At 47.3% G+C, this 19,257-nt stretch overlaps 3 gene segments (V, D, J or C); all 3 read right to left on the minus strand.

Moving 5' to 3' along the window:
* The window catches only part of LOC122470393, a 644,196-nt gene that overhangs the window by 615,595 nt on the left and 9,344 nt on the right, over nucleotides 1-19,257 (minus strand).
* Nucleotides 1-19,257, minus strand: part of LOC122470388 — a 901,179-nt gene that overhangs the window by 597,846 nt on the left and 284,076 nt on the right.
* LOC122470939 lies at nucleotides 1,962-2,692 on the minus strand. The segment is given in 2 exon segments: nucleotides 1,962-2,447; nucleotides 2,561-2,692. Coding segments are annotated over 2 exon segments (540 nt in total).

Below are 19,257 nucleotides of genomic sequence, written 5' to 3' on the forward strand. Positions count from 1 at the left end.
TTGTATATCTGTAAGAACTTTCTTCATTTTCTTCCACATCTTCTTTCCATCAGCATTCCTGGTCTTACCATGCCAGGTGCCAAGGGATTCACAGGAGGGATGTCAGGAGCAGGTGGGGGGTAGGGAGCAGGTAGGGACCTAGGGGTTGGCCTCCCGGATACCCTGGTTATGGTGCAGGATGGGGGTGCACTGGGGAGAAAGCTGATTCCCCCGGGGAGCTGCTGCAGGATGGAGAGGGGCCTGGAGGGCAGGCAGGGTGGTCAGGTGGTGGATGGCAGGATGGGCACCTTCAGGGTACCTGACGCACCAGCAGTCAGGCCATTGCCCCCTCTCTGCACTCAGCCCTTGTAACCGCCAAGTCCTTCGCTTTACGTGACACTTATATAACCACATCTTTCTGTCCTTGCATTGTTTGAAGATATACTTTTCTTTACCATTCTTTTCTTTTATTGTAGTTTACAACTTTTTGAAGTTTATTCTTCTTTGAGAGACAGAGAAAGACAGAGTGTGAGCAAGGGGGGGGCAGGTAATTTATTCAAATTACCTTTTATGTTATTACCTGAATTCAGTGACTGTTTTCTTACAGAGCCATTTGAAATGTATACATCTTTATCCTAGGATCAAAAACAGTGAACACTCTGAATTCTTTTTAAAGTCTCTAAGAAAACAAATCATTTGCTTTTATTAATGCTCTTCACCTCTCCTGGGCCTGCCTCCGTTTCACATCAGCAACTTGTGCCTGGGAGTGTGTGTTGTCCTGAGCTGACCAGGTGCAGACGTCAAAATGGACAGGGGCCCGAGGTGTAGTTTTATGAGATGGGAACCACCTGGCCTGTGTCTCCTCCGCAGATGCCGGAGCTCACAGAGCATGTCCCAACCTGAATTACAAAGAGGATGGAGGGAAGACGATGCATATGGTGGGGACCTGGTTGTTCAAAGTTCTATCATCTGCCTCTCTGATCTGGACCCCAAACTTCCAAGCTACGTGGTTAGTCAGGGTATGAGTTCGATTCCCACAAGACACACACTGTGTTAACCAAATCAATCCCACAATCCCTTCCCTAGTCTCCCAATAGCGTCAGGGCAGATGGAGGGGTGATGTGATCGAGTCACGTGAAATCTGAGGCTGCTGATCGGTGGGAGACGGAGAACAAGTCTGTGTCATGCACAGGGTGTGTCGTGTGGGTGTGACCGGAGCCTGCAGAGACATTCGGTCCTCATGTGAGAAGTCAGGGTGAGGCACAATGTATTGCTTGTGTGTTCCCTTTCTTCCCCAGACAGTGTCGGCTCCCTGAGCCTGGGGACACTCCCCGTCACTTCTGCACTGCGACTTGAGCTCCTAAACCAACAGAGGTCATGTAGTGAGGGTTCAGTAAATGTCATTCATGCATATCATGTGGACAATGACTTTCCTGAGTCAGACACAGCTGTACTGTGTGTCCGGGTCAGTCCTGACACCATGATATGAACTCATCTGTGTCCCTCAAAACCCTGTATGGAAACCCGAACCCACATTGTGACTGTTTGAGAAAAGGCATTAAAAGATGTCATCGTGGATAATGAGTTTAAAAGGGTGTTGCCCCCATAAACAGGGCTGGCGTCTTCACAGAAGAGGTAGAGGCAGCATGGGTGAGCACACATGGGAATGCCACGTGAGGACCCAGGATGAATGTAACCCTTTGCAAGCCAAGGAGAGTGACCTCAGGGGAAATCAATCCTGCCACCCCCTTGAACGTGGACATTTAGGCTCCAAACTGAGAGAAATACACTATCTTTGGTGTAGGCATCCAGTGTGTGGTATCGTCATATGGTAGGCGTAGCAGACAGGCACAACCCTCAGGGACACTGGTCCCCAGGAAAACCTGCCCCAGCATCCAGGAATTTCTGCTCAGCATGTATGAAACAGAAAATGTGTGCCTATAAGGACAGGTTTTGGGGAAAGAATTGACAGGCAAAGGACATAGACTAGAGGAGGTTCATTGGGTTTTGTTTCAGGCCTCAATATTAGGTCAAGGGGGAAGCAGCTGTGTTGCTTCAAACAAAGAGGGAACAGAAGGTGGGAGCTACACAAGAAAAGACCATCACAGTGGGGACAGCAGGTTTTTGTCTCACTTCCCCACAGGCCTGGAGCTCTGTGTGAGCACTGAGACTATCGTCCCATGATGCACAATAATAATCAGCCTCGTCGTCAGCCTGCAGCCCAGTGATGGTCAGGGAGCCTGAGCTGCCAGACTTGGAGCCAGAGAATCGATCGGAGACCCCGGAGGGTCGTTTGTTATTCTCATAAATCAGGAGACTGGGGGCCGTTCCTGGGACTTGTCGGTACCAGCTCACATAATTACCACCCCCGATGTTGGAGCTGCTTCCAGTGCAGGAGATGGTGACCCTCTGGCCCAGGGACCCCGACACGGACGGCGGCTGAGTCAACACTGACTGGGCCCAGGACCCTGGAAGGGGTAGAAACACAGACAGGGTGATGCTGGGGTCTGGACACAAGACAGTGGAAGCAGGACCCACATGTCCTCCCAGATCCCCTTCCAGTGTGCCCTCACCCAGTCACCTGTGCAGTGAGCGAGGAGAGTGAGAAGGAAAGGAGACCAGGCCATGGTGGTGGTCATCACCGATTCTGTCTTCTGTGCCTCACGGCTGAGCAGAGCCTCCCCTAACCTCTCCCTTCCCCTCTTCATCTTCTGAGGGAGGGAGGGCCCCCTCCATGCAAATGAGACCCCAGCTCTCTGACCCCTCCCTGGGCCTGTGTCAGTTCCCTCTGCCTGAGGATGTCAGGGGGCTGGTCGAGGGGGGGCTGTTTCAGGCCAAGGGGTGAGGAGGACACAGTTGTGAGCCGTGTGCAGGGGGCACTGACAGTACAGGTGGCAAGTTTCAGTTCTCATCAGCCCTGAACCCACAGCAATGGGTCCTGTGAGCCCCCTGGTGTTCGGACTCAGAGCCGCCATTGTTTGAACTGGTAGGCAAGTCCACCAAAGAGAGCTCCTGTGCCCCCATTGCACTGCCCACTGTACCCCGACAAGGGTCAGTCCAGGTGTCCCTCTAGGGAACCTCCCATAACCTAAGCCAGACTGGATGCTCTACTCAGACTCCTCAGGGAGAGTCAGTCCATGGCCGCCTGTATGGGTCATGGGTCAGGAAGGAGGTGGTGTCTCTACCAAAAGTCCACTTAGATCAAGATCATGCCCAGTGCAATGATGAGTACCACCGGACACGTGGACCCTTCTGTGTAGGATTCTGTGTCCTTTCCTGCTACGTGATTTCTCCCGGATTTCCAGAGCTCACCTTCTTCTAACTTTCCCGCAGCACTGAGGAGAGAGGGAGAGCTTCTGTTCAGGCTGTGGGGAGAAACAGTTGTGTGTATTCCTCGGGGCGTTACGCAAAAAAATCTTTGTCATCTGTCACTATGTCTGCTTGTTGAAAACATTAGCTCTCCTCATACTATGTGCAGTGATTCCTTCCAGGATGTGCTCTCCCAGCAAAGAGACCCAAGTCTGCGGGAGCCTTGAGTGTGACACTGACCTCAGCGCCCAAAGGACAAACTTGCAGGCCATTCTAGGAGGGAAGGAGCAACAGCAGCAGGTGCTCTGACAAGGATCCAGTGACACAGTTTATGTGTTAGTCAGCACTTAGCCCAGTGTGCTCTTTGAATGGGTGTGTGCTCCTTTACACAAAATTTCTCTCAGTAAGATTTATTTCAGTCAATGACATCGTTATTATGAAAATGCAGGTACAATCACTAGGATGGTTCTCTCAGTTCTGTATTTCTTACAGAGAACACATGAAATTGTGGTTAAAAACATGGATGGAAAAACAATGCAAAAAGGATGCCTGCTATAAACTTTTTGCAAAGTCATGTTTTCTTTGCCACCAGCTTACTATGGTGGAGTTGTTCTATAAGTAGGTGAGTGTGGCATGATGTCCAATGAAAGCCCAGGGGGAGTCTGTTCCTGTGAACCGCAGCCATCTCAGTGATTCAATTACTAAGCACACACAGAGCTTCTAGGAGCGAGCGATTTGGGGTCAGACCTGTCTCTGGGCTGAGCACAGCTCTACCTGCGTTCTTTGTGTCAAGCATATTCAGGAGACAGCAATAGTTCATCCAGCCACCATGACTAGAGGAGTGAATTTCTATTCACCAAGGCTACATGAATCTTAGGTCAAAGATCCCACATGTGAGTGGTGGAGAGGTGGAGATGAGGGGGACTATGTCCCTGAGGTCACAGGCATTGTGGTCCCAGTTTGAGACAGAAGAATTTTCATCAGAGCTCCAAGCTGGCTGGGGGTGTCACTGGGGGGACTGAGGGAATAACAGTCCAGCATTAAGAGCACAGGGAGAGTGCGATACATCTCCCTGGGCTTTGAGCTGTGTGGGCGCAAACCTGAAGCTGCTATTCCAGAACCAATGTACTGATCAGCCTCAAGTGCTGACTGGAGCCCGAGGGACTCAGAGGCTGAGCTGCCCACAGCGATAGAGACTCACCCTCGGATTCCTGAGCATCAACTTGTCTTAGGAGAGAAGGTGATCAGGGCAAGTCCTGGCTGCTCAGTGACAGGACCCTGGTCACACTGGATGTTGCTGGAGTTTCCTGATGATGAGGATGCTTCCTCCTGGGCTTGTGACCCTGAGGTTGGCTGGATGAGCACAGGTTGACCATGAGTTTTGGGGAGAAAGAGAAGCCAGGAAGCTACAAAATCCAGAACACCATATACTCAGATAGAGGAGAGATCCGTGTTTGTGTGTGTGTGTGTGTGTGTGTGTGTGTGCCTGTGTGTGTGTGTGTGTGTGTGAGAGAGAGAGAGAGAGAGAGGGAGAGAAAGAGAGAGAGAATGGAAAACCTTTCCTTCAGAGGCCACACATGAAGACAAGTGTATCCCTGTCCCCTTATGTCCTCTCTGCATTTGCTGAGTGTTGTGTTGGTCCCCATGCAAACCCATCCCTGGGGCTGGCTCTCTGTATGACCGTCCAGCGTTCTGGAGCTTGGAACTCAAGAAGGCCAATGTCTGGAAGGCCACTTCTCTGGCATGAGTATGAAACTTACACAAGGAGAGTAATATGGTCTGAATTAGTTCAAATAGGAAATTCACTGAATCAGAATGTCAGGCCTTGTGGATGGGCCTTCTATCCATTCTCATTCCTGTAGACACACTTCTCATAGCTGTGGGGTCTTCAGGTCTTAGGAAGCACAAGATAGAGGCTGATCACACAGCCCCTTCTTCATGCCCTTCACATCACAGCCCTCCCCCACTGTGCCTCTCGTATCCCCTGATACCTCCATTGGGGTGACCATGAGATAGTGTCTGCTGTTATTTTGCAAAAGGGTTAATGCTTGACACTGCATTGCTTGGTGCAAAAGTGTGTGGCTGAGTGAGTGTCCTGATGGTCTTACAAACGAATATTCTCAAGACCAAGAAAAGCTGTCATGTATTGAAATATGCAGCCAATCCTTCCTTCGTTCACTATGGCAAAAGTTACCCTGTGTGCAGCCTCAGTCATTCTGAAGGAGGAAGTAATTGCATGAATCGCTTCTCTGTGCAAATACTCAAAGGCTGGGTGAACATTCATCTCACGGAAATACAATAATCATGTTGTCGTATTACAGAGATGGATGAGGTTGGTGGGGCATGAAAACTACAATCAGAGATGAGAGCAGGAATCACCTGAGGAAGTGATTTCCTGCTGGTCCAATTTCTGCAACGTCTCTGTAGAGATGGACCCTGGAGAGTGGAAACTCTTGCAAGATTATAGTTTTCTCTGAAATCCTAACATAGAGATGGTTTTCGGGCCTGAAGAGCCATAGAGAGAGACGGAAGGCCTGAGGGAAGCAGGAGAAGAGGGGAGACGAGCAGAGAGTGTGTGGGGGAGGGTGCAGTGAGGAGAGTCTGAAGACTTTGGGACTCACTTTTCGTCAGATGGGTGAGAGAGGAAATTGTCTCTGACCAAGGTGCTTATTAACATGTCAGATATGGTTGTGTCATCAGTAACACAAGAGACACACTTTATGGCTTGAGATATGTGGTGAACGTGAGTACCTCTGTCACCATTTTCAGTCCAGACAACAGTACTGTGTGACCTTAGAAACTATACACGTGTCTCTGCCCCTAGATGCTGACACTGAGTTTCTGAAAATCTTGTCATTTTCTAAGTGAAAAGAACACTAGAAACATCCTAGTTCTAATGATGTGACTCTGGGTGGGCTCCCTGAAGCCTCCTGGGTGGGGCTGGTCCCCAGAAAGACCAAGGCTTGGTCAGAGGCTGGGAATCTTCACCCCTCATACTTGAGAGACAGGAAAAAGCCTGACAGTGTAGTTAATGTCTGATCATGTCTCCCCGAATCCTCAATAAAATCAGAAAGTGCAGTGTTTGAAGAGCTTCTGGTTTGGCGAACACATCCACTCCCAGAACAGATGCACCTCAACTCCCCAGGGACTGATGCTCCGGTGCTGGGAACAATCCTAGACCTGACACTAGGTGGCTCTTCATTACTTGTTCCCCTGTCCCCTTCATCATATCTTTAATGAACTGACTAAAGGAGTCAGTGTTTCCCTGAGTTCTGTGAGCCCCTCAGGCGAATAAATGGAACGCATCGAGGGAGTTGTGGGAACCTCCAATTTGTCTCACGTTGGACAGAGGGTACAGGTGAGCTACTAGCTGCTGTTGGCATCAAAATGGGGAGCAGCCTCCTGGTGCTGAGCCCTTCACCTGTGCACATGTCACCGTTTCCTGGCAGATAAACCTCGGTGTGAAATTCAGGTAAATTTGAGGACACTCTCCACATGTCCCAGAGAGTTCCTTGTTGTGGGAAAACACATAAACACACAAACATATAATCAATGACCAGGAGTGTGTAAAGTGAATTATTCTGAGACTAGTAAAGGAGAGACAACAAGAGAGAGAGAGACTGAGGTTCATGCTGTAAAAGTATTTATTCTCCAGACCCCATAGGCCTGTGCCATCAGGCTCTATTCCCTCACCTGTGTGCGCTCCTGGGACACCTGTGCTGTCTCAGGCAACAGCATGATCTGTGTGTTATTCTTTCTTCCTCAAGGACACGTGACCCCTCAGAGGACTCCCTCCTACAGGAGCATCCACACAAGTGTCTCAGTACAGGATGCTCAGAGACAAGGCTTTCAGCCCCAAGTGTTTTGGGCTTACTCTTCCTCTAAGACACTATAAGGAAAGCTGCTCCCACTGCCAGGATCTGTAGCACAAGAGAAGCTTCGTGCTTAGGCTGCTCATCAGACATGAGCAGAATTCCTGCATTGGCCCAAGCATCTTTGGATTCAGAGAAGCAACTGGGTCCCCGGACACTGGTGCTTATTTGAGTGTGAAGAGAACCAAGGAAGATACCAGGGAGGGCTCCCTGGCTTCTCTGGAACCTGTCTATGTAGTAGCTGCAAACACGGAATCCACTGTTCATGGTGCAGGTGAGTCTGGCTGTTGTTCCTGGAGATGCATAGAGAGGGGGTGCCTGGGTCAGCACAGGCTGGAACAGAAACCTGCAAACACAGACACTCAGGGGGGATGGGGCTAGAAAGGAAAAAGAAAAAGCATCTCTCAGGTCACTGAGGACGGAAAGAGTGATTTGGAGCCCACCCTGTGTCCACAAGGCCTGTCCCTACCTGTGCAGTGCGGGAGGAGCTTAAGGAAGACAGGAGTCCAGGCCATGCTGGCACAGTCTCTGGTCCCCACACTGGGCTGGGCTGCCCCAGGCTCTCATTTCCCCTCCACCCCTGACACAGGAGGGGCTGTCCATGCACATGGGTCCCATTCAGTGACAGTCCAGCCCCTCCCTGAGCCCTGGTGCTGGAGCCCAGCCCACACCACACACTGAGGAGGGTGGAGGTAGGACTCATCCCCCGGGGAGAGCTCTGGAACAAGCACGTGCTGAGACAGCTCAAAGCCTCCAGGTTGGGCTCCTTTGGGTGATTGGTCGTCACTGACCAGCACTGTAGGGACCACAGGGCTGTTGCAAGCACATCCTATTAAACTCATGTTGAAACATGAAAAATGAATACAACCAACTTGTGAGCGATAGCTCCTATTAAGAATACCTTGAATGCATCCTTTCTCAAAAAGTTACAATTTGGCTATACTCAAAATATATTGAGTGTATAGACCAATTTTAATAGAAAAATGGAAAATGTTATTCGAGAAGCACTCCATAGAAATGCATAAGATACAGATGTTTTCACAGGGGACAACTAACAAAAATTCAGAATTGAGAAGAATATTTTTTATTTGCTCCTTGTTTTTTCATAATATCAAAAGGTATATAATATTTCTTAGTTCGTTTACAAGGGTTATAAAACTCAAAAGTACACTTTAAAAAACATTGCACAAAAAGGAAAATTACAGACCATTATTATTAAATAGTGATAGAAATACTCTGTATAAAATATCAACAAAGAGACCTCAATACCATATTAATAAATTGATACACAATTATTAAGTGTGATTTATTCCAATGATACAGTTGGGTCACATAGTAAGAAAATCTTTACTTACCTACCATCTTATTACCTTAAGAGATACGATCAGATTGCCCCAATTGGTCTCAAAGAGCCTTTGGCCAAATTTCACACCAAATCCTAATAAGAGCCACATAAACACAAAAACAGATCCATTTATGACATGGTAAAACACACACTCTCACACACTTATGATGTGGTCCTGAGGCCGGCATCCTTGTTCATGGAGTAGCGAGGAGACCAGTTCCACAAGGATCAAGAACTTGCAAAGGGAATCTTCACGTGCATTATTTTGCAACATTATTCCTCACGTGTTAGACAATGTAACTAAAAAGCCAAAATCAATGGTTACTACTTTGCATGGATGGGAAAGGAAAGTGGTCACTCTTGAAGTCCCAGATGGATGTCATGGCCTTAGATAGGGCCGTGCTGTGGCAGCAGTGACAGCAGAGATCTTGGTGAGTGATTAGTCTCAGTGTTGGTGAGTTACTGGTGACACTTGGTACCAGAGACATGATGGGTGAAACAAACGCAGCAGAGAAGAGGTCTTGTCCCACGTGAGCGGGTGAAGAGCCCTGTGCAAGGTGTGGGGCAGTAACCCCGGATCTGAAGTGATTATTTCCTCCCACTCTGGCTGCATCCTATATGATGTCAATCTTCACATTGATGGGGCATCTGTCCCACACCCAGAATAGTACATATTGCAGAGGTTTCCAGTGGGGACTTTGGCTCGAGTGACCAGTTTACTAAGAGATGGGTTGTGAGTCTGGTGTCGCTGCCCCTGCTCCTTGATGACCTGAGGAGAGAGCATGTCCTGTGTGACCTCAGGGACTGCTTTCTGTAAAATCTGGCAAAGGCTCCCTGTATAAAGGACTGAAGGAGACACTCCAGGACATGGTGGACACCACACAGAGCTCTGTTCCCTGAGGTTCCATTGAAGGCATTCTGCCCACAAGCTGCCTTATCCTCTGGGCCGGTCCTGAGAGCCCACTTCCTCCTGGGAAATGTGCTCTGTCTATTCCTTGTGTATAAGCCTGCAATTCTCCAGACGCCAGAGGGAAAAAGGAAGAAGTGATCCATGTTGGAAGCAATGTGGTGACGCAGCCAGATGCAGGGGCTCACAGGGCAATGGATGTTCTCAGGTGGAGGCAGGTCACACAGCCCTGAGGCTCCAGTTTGCCTGGTGCCCCCCAGGCAGCTTAGCTGCTGACCCTCACTCTGCAGGCCCCTGTTCGCTCTGCTCCCCTGTTGCCTTAGGCACCATGTCCTCCAGCTGCTGTGATCCCCTCTGCACACCAAGCAGAATGTTCATTTGGACAGCAGTCGTACTGATGTTGTGACCCATGGGAGTGGAGTACGAAAGGGCCTTTCTGGGTCCCTTATTGGAACCATGACACTCTCACGTTTGGAAAAGTATCTCAGTGGAAGCTTGTGATTTGGTTCGAAAGGTCCATCTCTGCCAACAGTATCCCCAGAACTGCTCTGTGTCTCCTGTTCACAGATGCTGCACGTGGTAAATGTAAGGACAGCGAAGGAGTTTCGCTGGGACACACATATGGGGACGTGGCCCGTGTGCATGTGCGGCGTGCAGGGGAGCTGGGACAAAGAGGTCTTTACAGAGCTGCGGTATGTAAGGGGGGAACTGTAGGGTGGGCCAAGGGATGTCCCTGAGAGGAGGAGCCCTGGGTCAGAGGTCAGGGCATGTGTCAAGGCCCAAGAAAGAGGGGTGGCTGCTTGTTGATGACTCTAGTGGGCATCCACTGGAGGTCTACGAGGTAGGCCAACTGACCACCTGAATCCAGCATCTCCAAATGGAATCGAAAGGCAAACCTAGGAAGAGAAATATACCTTCCTTAACCCTGAAATCTGGTTTGACTCGTTGTGCATGCGTGTGAATGTACATATATTCAAGGGCCACAATGATATGAATACTTCACGTAAAACATCTGATCCTTGTCTTTCATAGTGAGTCAGGTGATGACCCAACAGGTTCCATGACCTTGAGAGTTTAGTTTGTCCTTTGTAGCACTAAGTGTCTGCAGCTTACTGCTACGTCCTTGGTGCTCAGGAAATGGTTTTGAATGAAAAAGAATACATCAGTGAATTAACAAAGGAAAAAATACCAGTCTCCACATTCTTTACCTTATGGCTAAAACGGGCAATGGCTCTTTCTTTTGGGCTACCATCATCCATTCAAATTGTGAACCACAGACACGGGTGTCATCTTGAACACACCCTCGACCTCACACACAGCCTCCAGTAATTCCTAAATCCAGCGTTTTCCACACCAAAAGCCATGTTACAATGTACACGCTGCCCAAAGCAATCTATAGACTCCATGCAATTCCCATGAAAATTCCAGAGACATTTTTCACAGAAATGGAAAAAATCTCCTGACTTTTATACACAACCAGAAAGACCCCAAATTGCCAAACAATATTGAGAGAGAAGAACAAAGCTGGAGGCACCAGACTCCCTGCTTTTGAGTTATATTACAAAGTTATAGTAATGAAAACCAGTAGGGCATTGGCCTAGAAAGAAACCCATGGATTGATGCGACAGAATAAAAAGATCAGAAGAATAAAACAAGACCCCTCTTCCCCAGTTTTCTAGTAGTCACCTCCCCGACTGTGGTCCCGCTCAAGATTCTGCCTGCAAACGTTTTTGTTCTGTGCAATGGCCCAGACGTCTGTGCCTGGCCTCAGGCCTGGGGAAGGGTGCCATGGGGTTGGAGGGAGAAAGGTGATGTAAGGGAGCAAGTCACAGCTGAGCACTCCCGGGGCCCCTGAGGCCCAGGTGAGGGACAGTCACACTGCAATGTGGACCCTGTTTGCCTTAGTATATGAGAGCCATTCGAGTATTTTCCTGCTGGCCTGGCCCAGAGCCCAGTTGTCTCAGGGCAGTCTGACGAGCCCACTGTTGACCCCAGTCCTGGTCACCCAGCTGCTCTGACAACACACAGCGTCCCTAGAGGATGCTCTGACCTTTGCAGATGGATATTTGAGCTTTCAGTGTCCAGGGAAGCAGCATGAGTAGATCCTCTTCTGGATGCTTGGGATGGAGACATTAATTTTCTTCAGGTCCCTAACAGCATCCAGGCTGGGCAACATAGGGCTTATTTTACAATGTTTATGTTCCTGGATATTAGTGTTCCCTGACATTGGTTTTGCGTACTTCAGGGGCCTGGCATCACTAACAGTCTCCAACCTAATTTGTTTTAACGTTTATTTGAGAGAGAGAGAGAGAGAAAGAGAGAGAGAGAGAGAGAAAGAGAGAGAGAGAGAGAGCGGGAGACACAAATCGGAAGCAGGCTCCAGGCTCTGATTCCGTGGCCCAGAGCCCAAGGCAGGGCTTCGGCTCACAAACCACAAGAAGATGACCTGAGCCAAAGTCTGAAGCTTAACCAACTGAGCCACCCAGGCACCCCTACCAGTCTCCAAACGAAACCAATTTCAAGGCCTCATATTTCCGAGGTTCACTCCCGGTTCATATGTGATAAAAAGTCCATGGGGGTTATCCTTGAACTTTGAATACTTTTTGCTCTTGTTGCTGCATTATGAGAATCTCCTGTTATATCCCATCACCTCCATGGCACAGGCTCTGGGGCATTTGAAATCTCTGTGTGTCAAAAGACTACCTGTTCTCCGCAGAGAAGTATCCACTGTACTTCATTCCCACTCTGGGTTTTGACCAGGCCTTTATACTTAGTCTGGAATTTAATTTTCTTCTCTGGTATACTCATGACCCATTTTGCCTCTCTAATAGTCCAGTTTTGTAAGTGTTCTCAGGATGAACATTATATAAACCATTATACAGTACAAGGGAATCTATCTTCTTAGAAAGTCGTTCTCTGCTCATCCATTAAGGGGCATTCAGGGAAGGGAATCCCACTCACATTCAACCCTATTATATTTATTTGGTAAATGTTCCATGGGTTAGCAGTGAAAAGACAGAAAAATGTCTAGGTTTTTTCCGGTAATACCAGGGTTCTCTGGACAAGGTAGGATGGGTTCATAGGCCTTTTTCTCTCAAATAGTGAGATTCGTTTCAGCATCATGCCAGACCGAGTCAGAGGAAAAACAAAGACACAGAGAGCCTAGAACACATGCAGTTACACTCTACTGGTCTCACCCTGGCAATTACATCTGCAACAGTCTCATTTCCAAATAAGGTCTCATCCTGAAATATGGGAGTTTTTAGAACTTTTATTCACATGAATTGTTGGAGACACAGTTCAACGCATAACAATTAATATCCACAGTTTATTCAGATTTTCTTACTTTTTACCTAATGTCCTTTTTCTGTAGTAAGATCCAGTTAAGATTCTTTGCGACATTGAGTTGTGAATTGTCCTTAAGCTTCTCTTACTGTGACACTTCTCCAGACTGTCCCTCTTGTTGGTGCCTTTGTGCATACTTACTGAGTGGGGGTTATGCCTGACGTCATTCAAGCCAAGGGTTTACACCTGTTCCGTGAAATCTCTGCACGGGAATGTGTCTCATGTGATTCCATATATTTATACCATCAGTTAACAATATGGACGGCAGACATATGTGTAGACACTGAGTTACAACCCAATCCTTTTATGTTCCTATGGTTGAAATCTTTCTAGTTTTGCCTCATGGGGGCCCTTTAAGTTGGCTCGTGACCTCCTACACAAACCCTGTCCTTGTGTGTGGGCGCACACGTGTATGTGTGGTGGTTGTGCGCGGATTTGCTTGCGTTTGTTTGGAAGACAATGACAGGCAATGACAGAGTGTCATTTAAGGGCCATTAGTATCATATAGAATAATCTGTGGCTCAGAGTGTTTTTCTCTGTTCACACGATTCATTCTTTTTCAGCATTTAGCACCCCCGCGACCTACAGATGTTTGCAGAGTCTTGCTTCTTCCAATGTTGGATATAATTATCAAATTATTTATAAAAGTGGCACCTCCTTGGTGACCTCTTAGTTGGTCCTGGTTTGGGTGATTATTTTAAACCTAGAATAAATATCCATGTGCTACCTTTAAATTTTTTTTTCTACATTTATTTATTTTTGGGACAGACAGAGACAGAGCATGAACGGGGGAGGGGCAGAGAGAGAGGGAGACACAGAATCGGAAACAGGCTCCAGGCTCTGAGCCATCAGCCCAGAGTCCGACGCGGGGCTCGAACTCCCAGACCGCGAGATCGTGACCTGGCTGAAGTCGGACGCTTAACCGACTGCGCCACCCAGGCGCCCCCCATGTGCTACATTTAGGTTGCTTTCAGGCTTTAGTGATTAGGAATCAGTTGTTACAAACATTAAAGTGCAGGGTTTTTCCTGCACTTTTTTCGTTTTCTGACACTAATAAGGTCCTCTGTACTCGTCCTGCACCATTGCTCTCTGGGATAAGATTCCCCCGAGGAAGCCCCACGTCTTCTCGAGAGAACGGTATTAGAAGGTAATATCTGGGAAAATGAATCTCAAGCCTTATGGGGCATCACTGCTTCTGGTTTCACTCAGCTGACGCATGAAGGACAAATACATGAGGAAACTAAGCCAGGACCGTGGACATATTGGTGACTATGTCCACATGCAAGTCTCTGTCTCCATCAAAACTACACACGTCGTCAGACTGTCATCTGCGGCTCTAATCCATGACCACATCCTCTTCCCAGCCTCCTCCCTTGGTTGTATCCGTGACTCTCCTTTCCTCAAGTGACAACTGTGGCTCCAGCACCACATTCCATCTATTTACTTCATTGTTCGGTGACAGTACACAGTGCAGTCACGTCACAATCGTCAACCTGCCCCCCCCCCCCAAGGGGCCACAACCATAGTTACTAGAGGACGGAACCTTCCTGCAGTTTCCTATGTCTTTACACGTAGAGGCTGCACTCACTTTCAGCCCCTCGGCTCAGCGGCTCGCCCCACCCCAGCACTGACGTGGGCTCACACGTGTTACTGCAGCTACATGAGTTTTGTCACTTTCTACTTTCCATCATGTGCCCCAAATTCCTACATTTTTCTACGTACTCGTTAAGTTTCTGACATGGGGCGTGTACAGTGTTCAGTGAATTCTGGCAATGACAGAGTGTCTTTTAAGTGCCATTAATATCACATAGAATAATTCTGTGGCTCAGAATGTATTACTCCGTTCACATGATTAACTCCTTTTCAGCGTTTAGCTCCTCCACGACCTGCAGATGTTTGCAGTTTTGCGTCTTCCAATGTTTGACATAACTATCAAATTATTTAAAAAGGTGGCACCTCCTAGGTGACCTCTTAGTTGGCTTCTGGTTTGGGTGATTACATTTAAACCCAGAATATATATCCATGTGCCAAGTTTAGGTTGCTTTCAGGCTTTAGTGATTTGGAATAAGTTGTTATAAACATTGAAGTGCAGGGTTTTTCCGATGGACAAAAGTTTTGAATCTTATCTTCATAATTTTATAATCTGAAATTGGCATTTTTTCACAAATAATAGATAAGAAGAAAAACTAGTCACCGCCAATGAGATAATAGTACCAGATGCAAATAAGGCTGACTTATTTTTCAGGCACCACAAGGGTGGAGTTCAGAGGAAAACTGAAAATGCTTCATTTATTTTAATGTCAGAAGGAAAATTGATATGATCTGGCCTAAAAGTAAAATACCTCAGCTTATAAAACAAGAGATTTCTCTTTCATGAGGACTCTTTGTGTCGGAAGTGTTTTCTGAGAGTGACTTTGAGGACAGAGGACAGGAGGAACCTCACTCATGGGAGGTGCCCTTGCATGGACCTGCACCCAATCATCAGCCATAGAATGAGCAGAATCACAGGCTGAGCTGAGAAGGCAACTGCTGATGTGTTTGCCTTCTTTACAGATGAGTAACTAGGTTTTTGTCTCACTTCCCCACAGGCCTAGAGCACTGTGTGAGCTTTTAGACTATAGTCCCACGATGAACAGTAATAATCAGCCTCGTCCTCAGCCTGGAGCCCAGTGATGGTCAGAGTGCCTGTGCTGCCAGACTTGGAGCCGGAGAATCGATCAGGGACCCCTGATGGTCGATTGCTATTACTATAGATGATGGTTTTGGGGGCCACTCCTGGGATTTGTTGGTACCAACCCACGTAACTATCAACTCCAGTGCAGGAGATAGTGACCCTCTGGCCCAGGGCCCCAGACACTGAGGATGGTTGAGTCAGCCCCGACTGAGCCCATGACCCTGGAAGGAGAAACAAACATAGAGGATATTCCTGGGGTCTAGAGACAAGAGGAGGAATCAGGCGCACACTTGTGCTTCCAGGACCCCTTCCCGTGTCCCCACATCAAGTCACCTGTGCAGTGAGCAAGGAGGGTGAGGAGGAGAGGGGACCAGGCCATGGTGGAAGTCAGCACCGATCCTGCCTTCTGTTGCCTCACAGCTGAGCAGAGCCTCCCTCAACCTCTCCCTTCACCTCTTGATCTGTTGAGAGGGGGAGGGCCCAACCATGCAAATGAGACCCCCCTGTTTTCTGACTCCTCACTGACTTCTTTAGGTGCCTCTGTCTGAGGATGTCAGGGGGATGGGCAAGGGAGGGGCAATTTCAGGGCAGGGGGTGGGGAGGTCACAGATGTGAGCCCTGAGCAGAGGGCACAGGCAGTGGCAGGTGGCAGGACTCACCTCTGATCTACCGTGACCCCTCAGAAACAGACCTTGAGTGCCCCTTAGCGTCCAGACACAGTCATGCCATTGTATGACATGAGCAGAGCCCATCAGAGACCACTTCTGCCTCCCCACTGCTCTAGCCACTCTCCCCTGCCTCAGGGCTAAACCAGGTGTCCCCACATGTGGCCCCCCATCATCTCAGGGCAGACTCTCTGTTCTACTCAGAGTCCTGGACATGAGCCTGTCCATGGCTCCCTTGAATCTTAATGGTCAGGCCTGAGGAGTTGTCTGTACACACATTCCTCTAACAGTAAAGGTGTATCAAAAGGGGAAGGAGTTAATTGGATATGACAGTGGAGGTAGGGCTCCAGGCACCCGTGCCAATGCAGGAAGCAGCAGAGAGCAGAGGGCAGATCCCATGGGGGCCTTTGGCTGATGGGACATGACCCTGGTGAGATCGTTCTTAGATGTGCTTCTTACCCAGATGGAGTGTGTTGATTCACACTCTATCCCGGCACCTATGTCGTTGTGGTCATTGTCAGACGTCTGAGTGATTCCAGTTTTCTCTCCCAAAGTGCATCAGGAAATATCAGTGAGATCCTAAGGATCCCATTTGGGTCATCTTCTCTAGGATTCATGTATATTCTTTCTGAAACCATTCCCAAATCCATGGTAGCTCTGTTCCGGAGACCTTGAAAAGGACCGTTTTCAGCCTATGTCTTCCCTGGTGGTCAAGAGGAACTTGAATGACTTTCTGGTCTTTTGATTCTATGGCATGAATCTATGTGTCTCCTGAGAACAATACCACATTGGTTTTCATGACTACAGCTTTGTAATATAATTTGAAAGTGCGAAGTATGGTGTCTCGAGGTTTGTTCCTTCTCAAGATAGCTTTGGCAATTTGGGGTCTTTACTGGTTCTATACAAAATTCAGGTTTTTTTTTTATCTCTGTGCAAAACGTCATTGGAATTTTTATGGGGATTGCATTGAATTTATTTATTTATTTTTTCAGTATATGAAATGTATTGTCAAATTGGTTTCCATGCAACACCCAGTGCTCATCCCAAAAGGTGCCCTCCTCAATACCCATCACCCACCCTCCCCTCCCTCCCACCCCCCATCAACCCTCAGTTTGTTCTCAGTTTTTAACAGTCTCTTATGCTTTGGCTCTCTCCCACTCTAACCTCTTTTTTTTTTTCCTTCCCCTCCCCCATGGGTTTCTGTTAAGTTTCTCAAGATCCACATGAGAGTGAAACCATATGGTATCTGTCTTTCTCTGTATGGCTTATTTCACTTAGCATCACACTCTCCAGTTCCATCCACGGTGCTACAAAAGGCCATATTTCATTCTTTCTCATTGCCACGTAGTATTCCATTGTGTATATAAACCACAATTTCTGTATCCATTCATCAGTTGATGGACATTTAGGCTCTTTCCACAATTTGGCTATTGTTGAGAGTGCTGCTATAAACATTGGGGTACAAGTGGCCCTATGCATCAGTACTCCTGTATCCCTTGGGTAAATTCCTAGCAGTGCTATTGCTGGGTCATAGGGTAGGTCTATTTTTAATTTTCTGAGGAACCTCCACACTGCTTTCCAGAGAGGCTGCACCAATTTGCATTCCCACCAACAGTGCAAGAGGGTTCCCATATCTCCACATCCTCTCCAGCATCTCTAGTCTCCTGATTTGTTCATTTTGGCCACTCTGACTGGCGTGAGGTGATACCTGAGTGTGGTTTTGATTTGTATTTCCCTGATAAGGAGCGACGTTAAACATCTTTTCATGTGCCTGTTGGCCATCCGGATGTCTTCTTTAGAGAAGTGTCTTTTCATGTTTTCTGCCCATTTCTTCACTGGGTTATTTGTTTTTTGGGTGTGGAGTTTGGTGAGCTCTTTATAGATTTTGGATACTAGCCCTTTGTCCGATATGTCATTTGCAAATATCTTTTCCCATTCCGTTGGTTGCCTTTTCGTTTTGTTGGTTGTTTCCTTTGCTGTGCATAAGCTTTTTATCTTCATAAGGCCCCAGTAATTCATTTTTGCTTTTAATTCCCTTGCCTTTGGGGATGTGCCGAGTAAGAGATTGCTACGGCTGAGGTCAGAGAGGTCTTTTCCTGCTTTCTCCTCTAGGGTTTTGATGGTTTCCTGTCTCACATTCAGGTCCTTTATCCATTTTGAATTTATTTTTGTGAATGGTGTGAGAAAGTGGTCTAGTTTCAACCTTCTGCATGTTACTGTCCAGTTCTCCCAGCACCATTTGTTAAAGAGACTGTCTTTTTTCCATTGGATGTTCTTTCCTGCTTTGTCAAAGATCAGTTGGCCATACGTTTGTGGGTCTAGTTCTGGGGTTTCTATTCTATTCCATTGGTCTATGTGTCTGTTTTTGTGCCAATACCATGCTGTCTTGATGATGACAGCTTTGTAGTAGAGGCTAAAGTCTGGGATTGTGATGCCTCCTGCTTTGGTCTTCTTCTTCAAAATTACTTTGGCTATTTGGGGCCTTTTGTGGTTCCGTATGAATTTTAGGATTGCTTGTTCTAGTTTCGAGAAGAATGCTGATGCAATTTTGATTGGGATTGCATTGAATGTGTAGATAGCTTTGGGTAGTATTGACATTTTGACAATATTTATTCTTCCAATCCATGAGCAGGGAATGTCTTTCCATTTCTTTATATATTCTTCAATACCTTCATAATCTTTCTATAGTTTTCAGCATACAGATCTTTTACATCTTTGGTTAGATTTATTCCCAGGTATTTTATGCTTCTTGGTGCAATTGTGAATGGGATCAGTTCCTTTATTTGTCTTTCTGTTGCTTCATTGTTAGTGTATAAGAATGCAACTGATTTCTGTACATTGATTTTGTATCCTGCAACTTTGCTGAATTCATGTATCAGTTCTAGCAGACTTTTGGTGGAGTCTATCGGATTTTCCATGTATAATATCATGTCATCTGCAAAAAGCGAAAGCTTGACTTCATCTTTGCCAATTTTGATGCCTTTGATTTCCTTTTGTTGTCTGATTGCTGATGCTAGAACTTCCAGCACTATGTTAAACAACAGCAGTGAGAGTGGGCATCCCTGTTGTGTTCCTGATCTCAGGGAAAAAGCTCTCAGTTTTTCGCCATTGAGGATGATGTTAGCTGTGGGCTTTTCATAAATGGCTTTTATGATGTGTAA

This window comes from Prionailurus bengalensis, chromosome D3 (genome assembly GCF_016509475.1).
Source record: "Prionailurus bengalensis isolate Pbe53 chromosome D3, Fcat_Pben_1.1_paternal_pri, whole genome shotgun sequence".
In the NCBI taxonomy this organism is placed as follows: domain Eukaryota; kingdom Metazoa; phylum Chordata; class Mammalia; order Carnivora; family Felidae; genus Prionailurus; species Prionailurus bengalensis.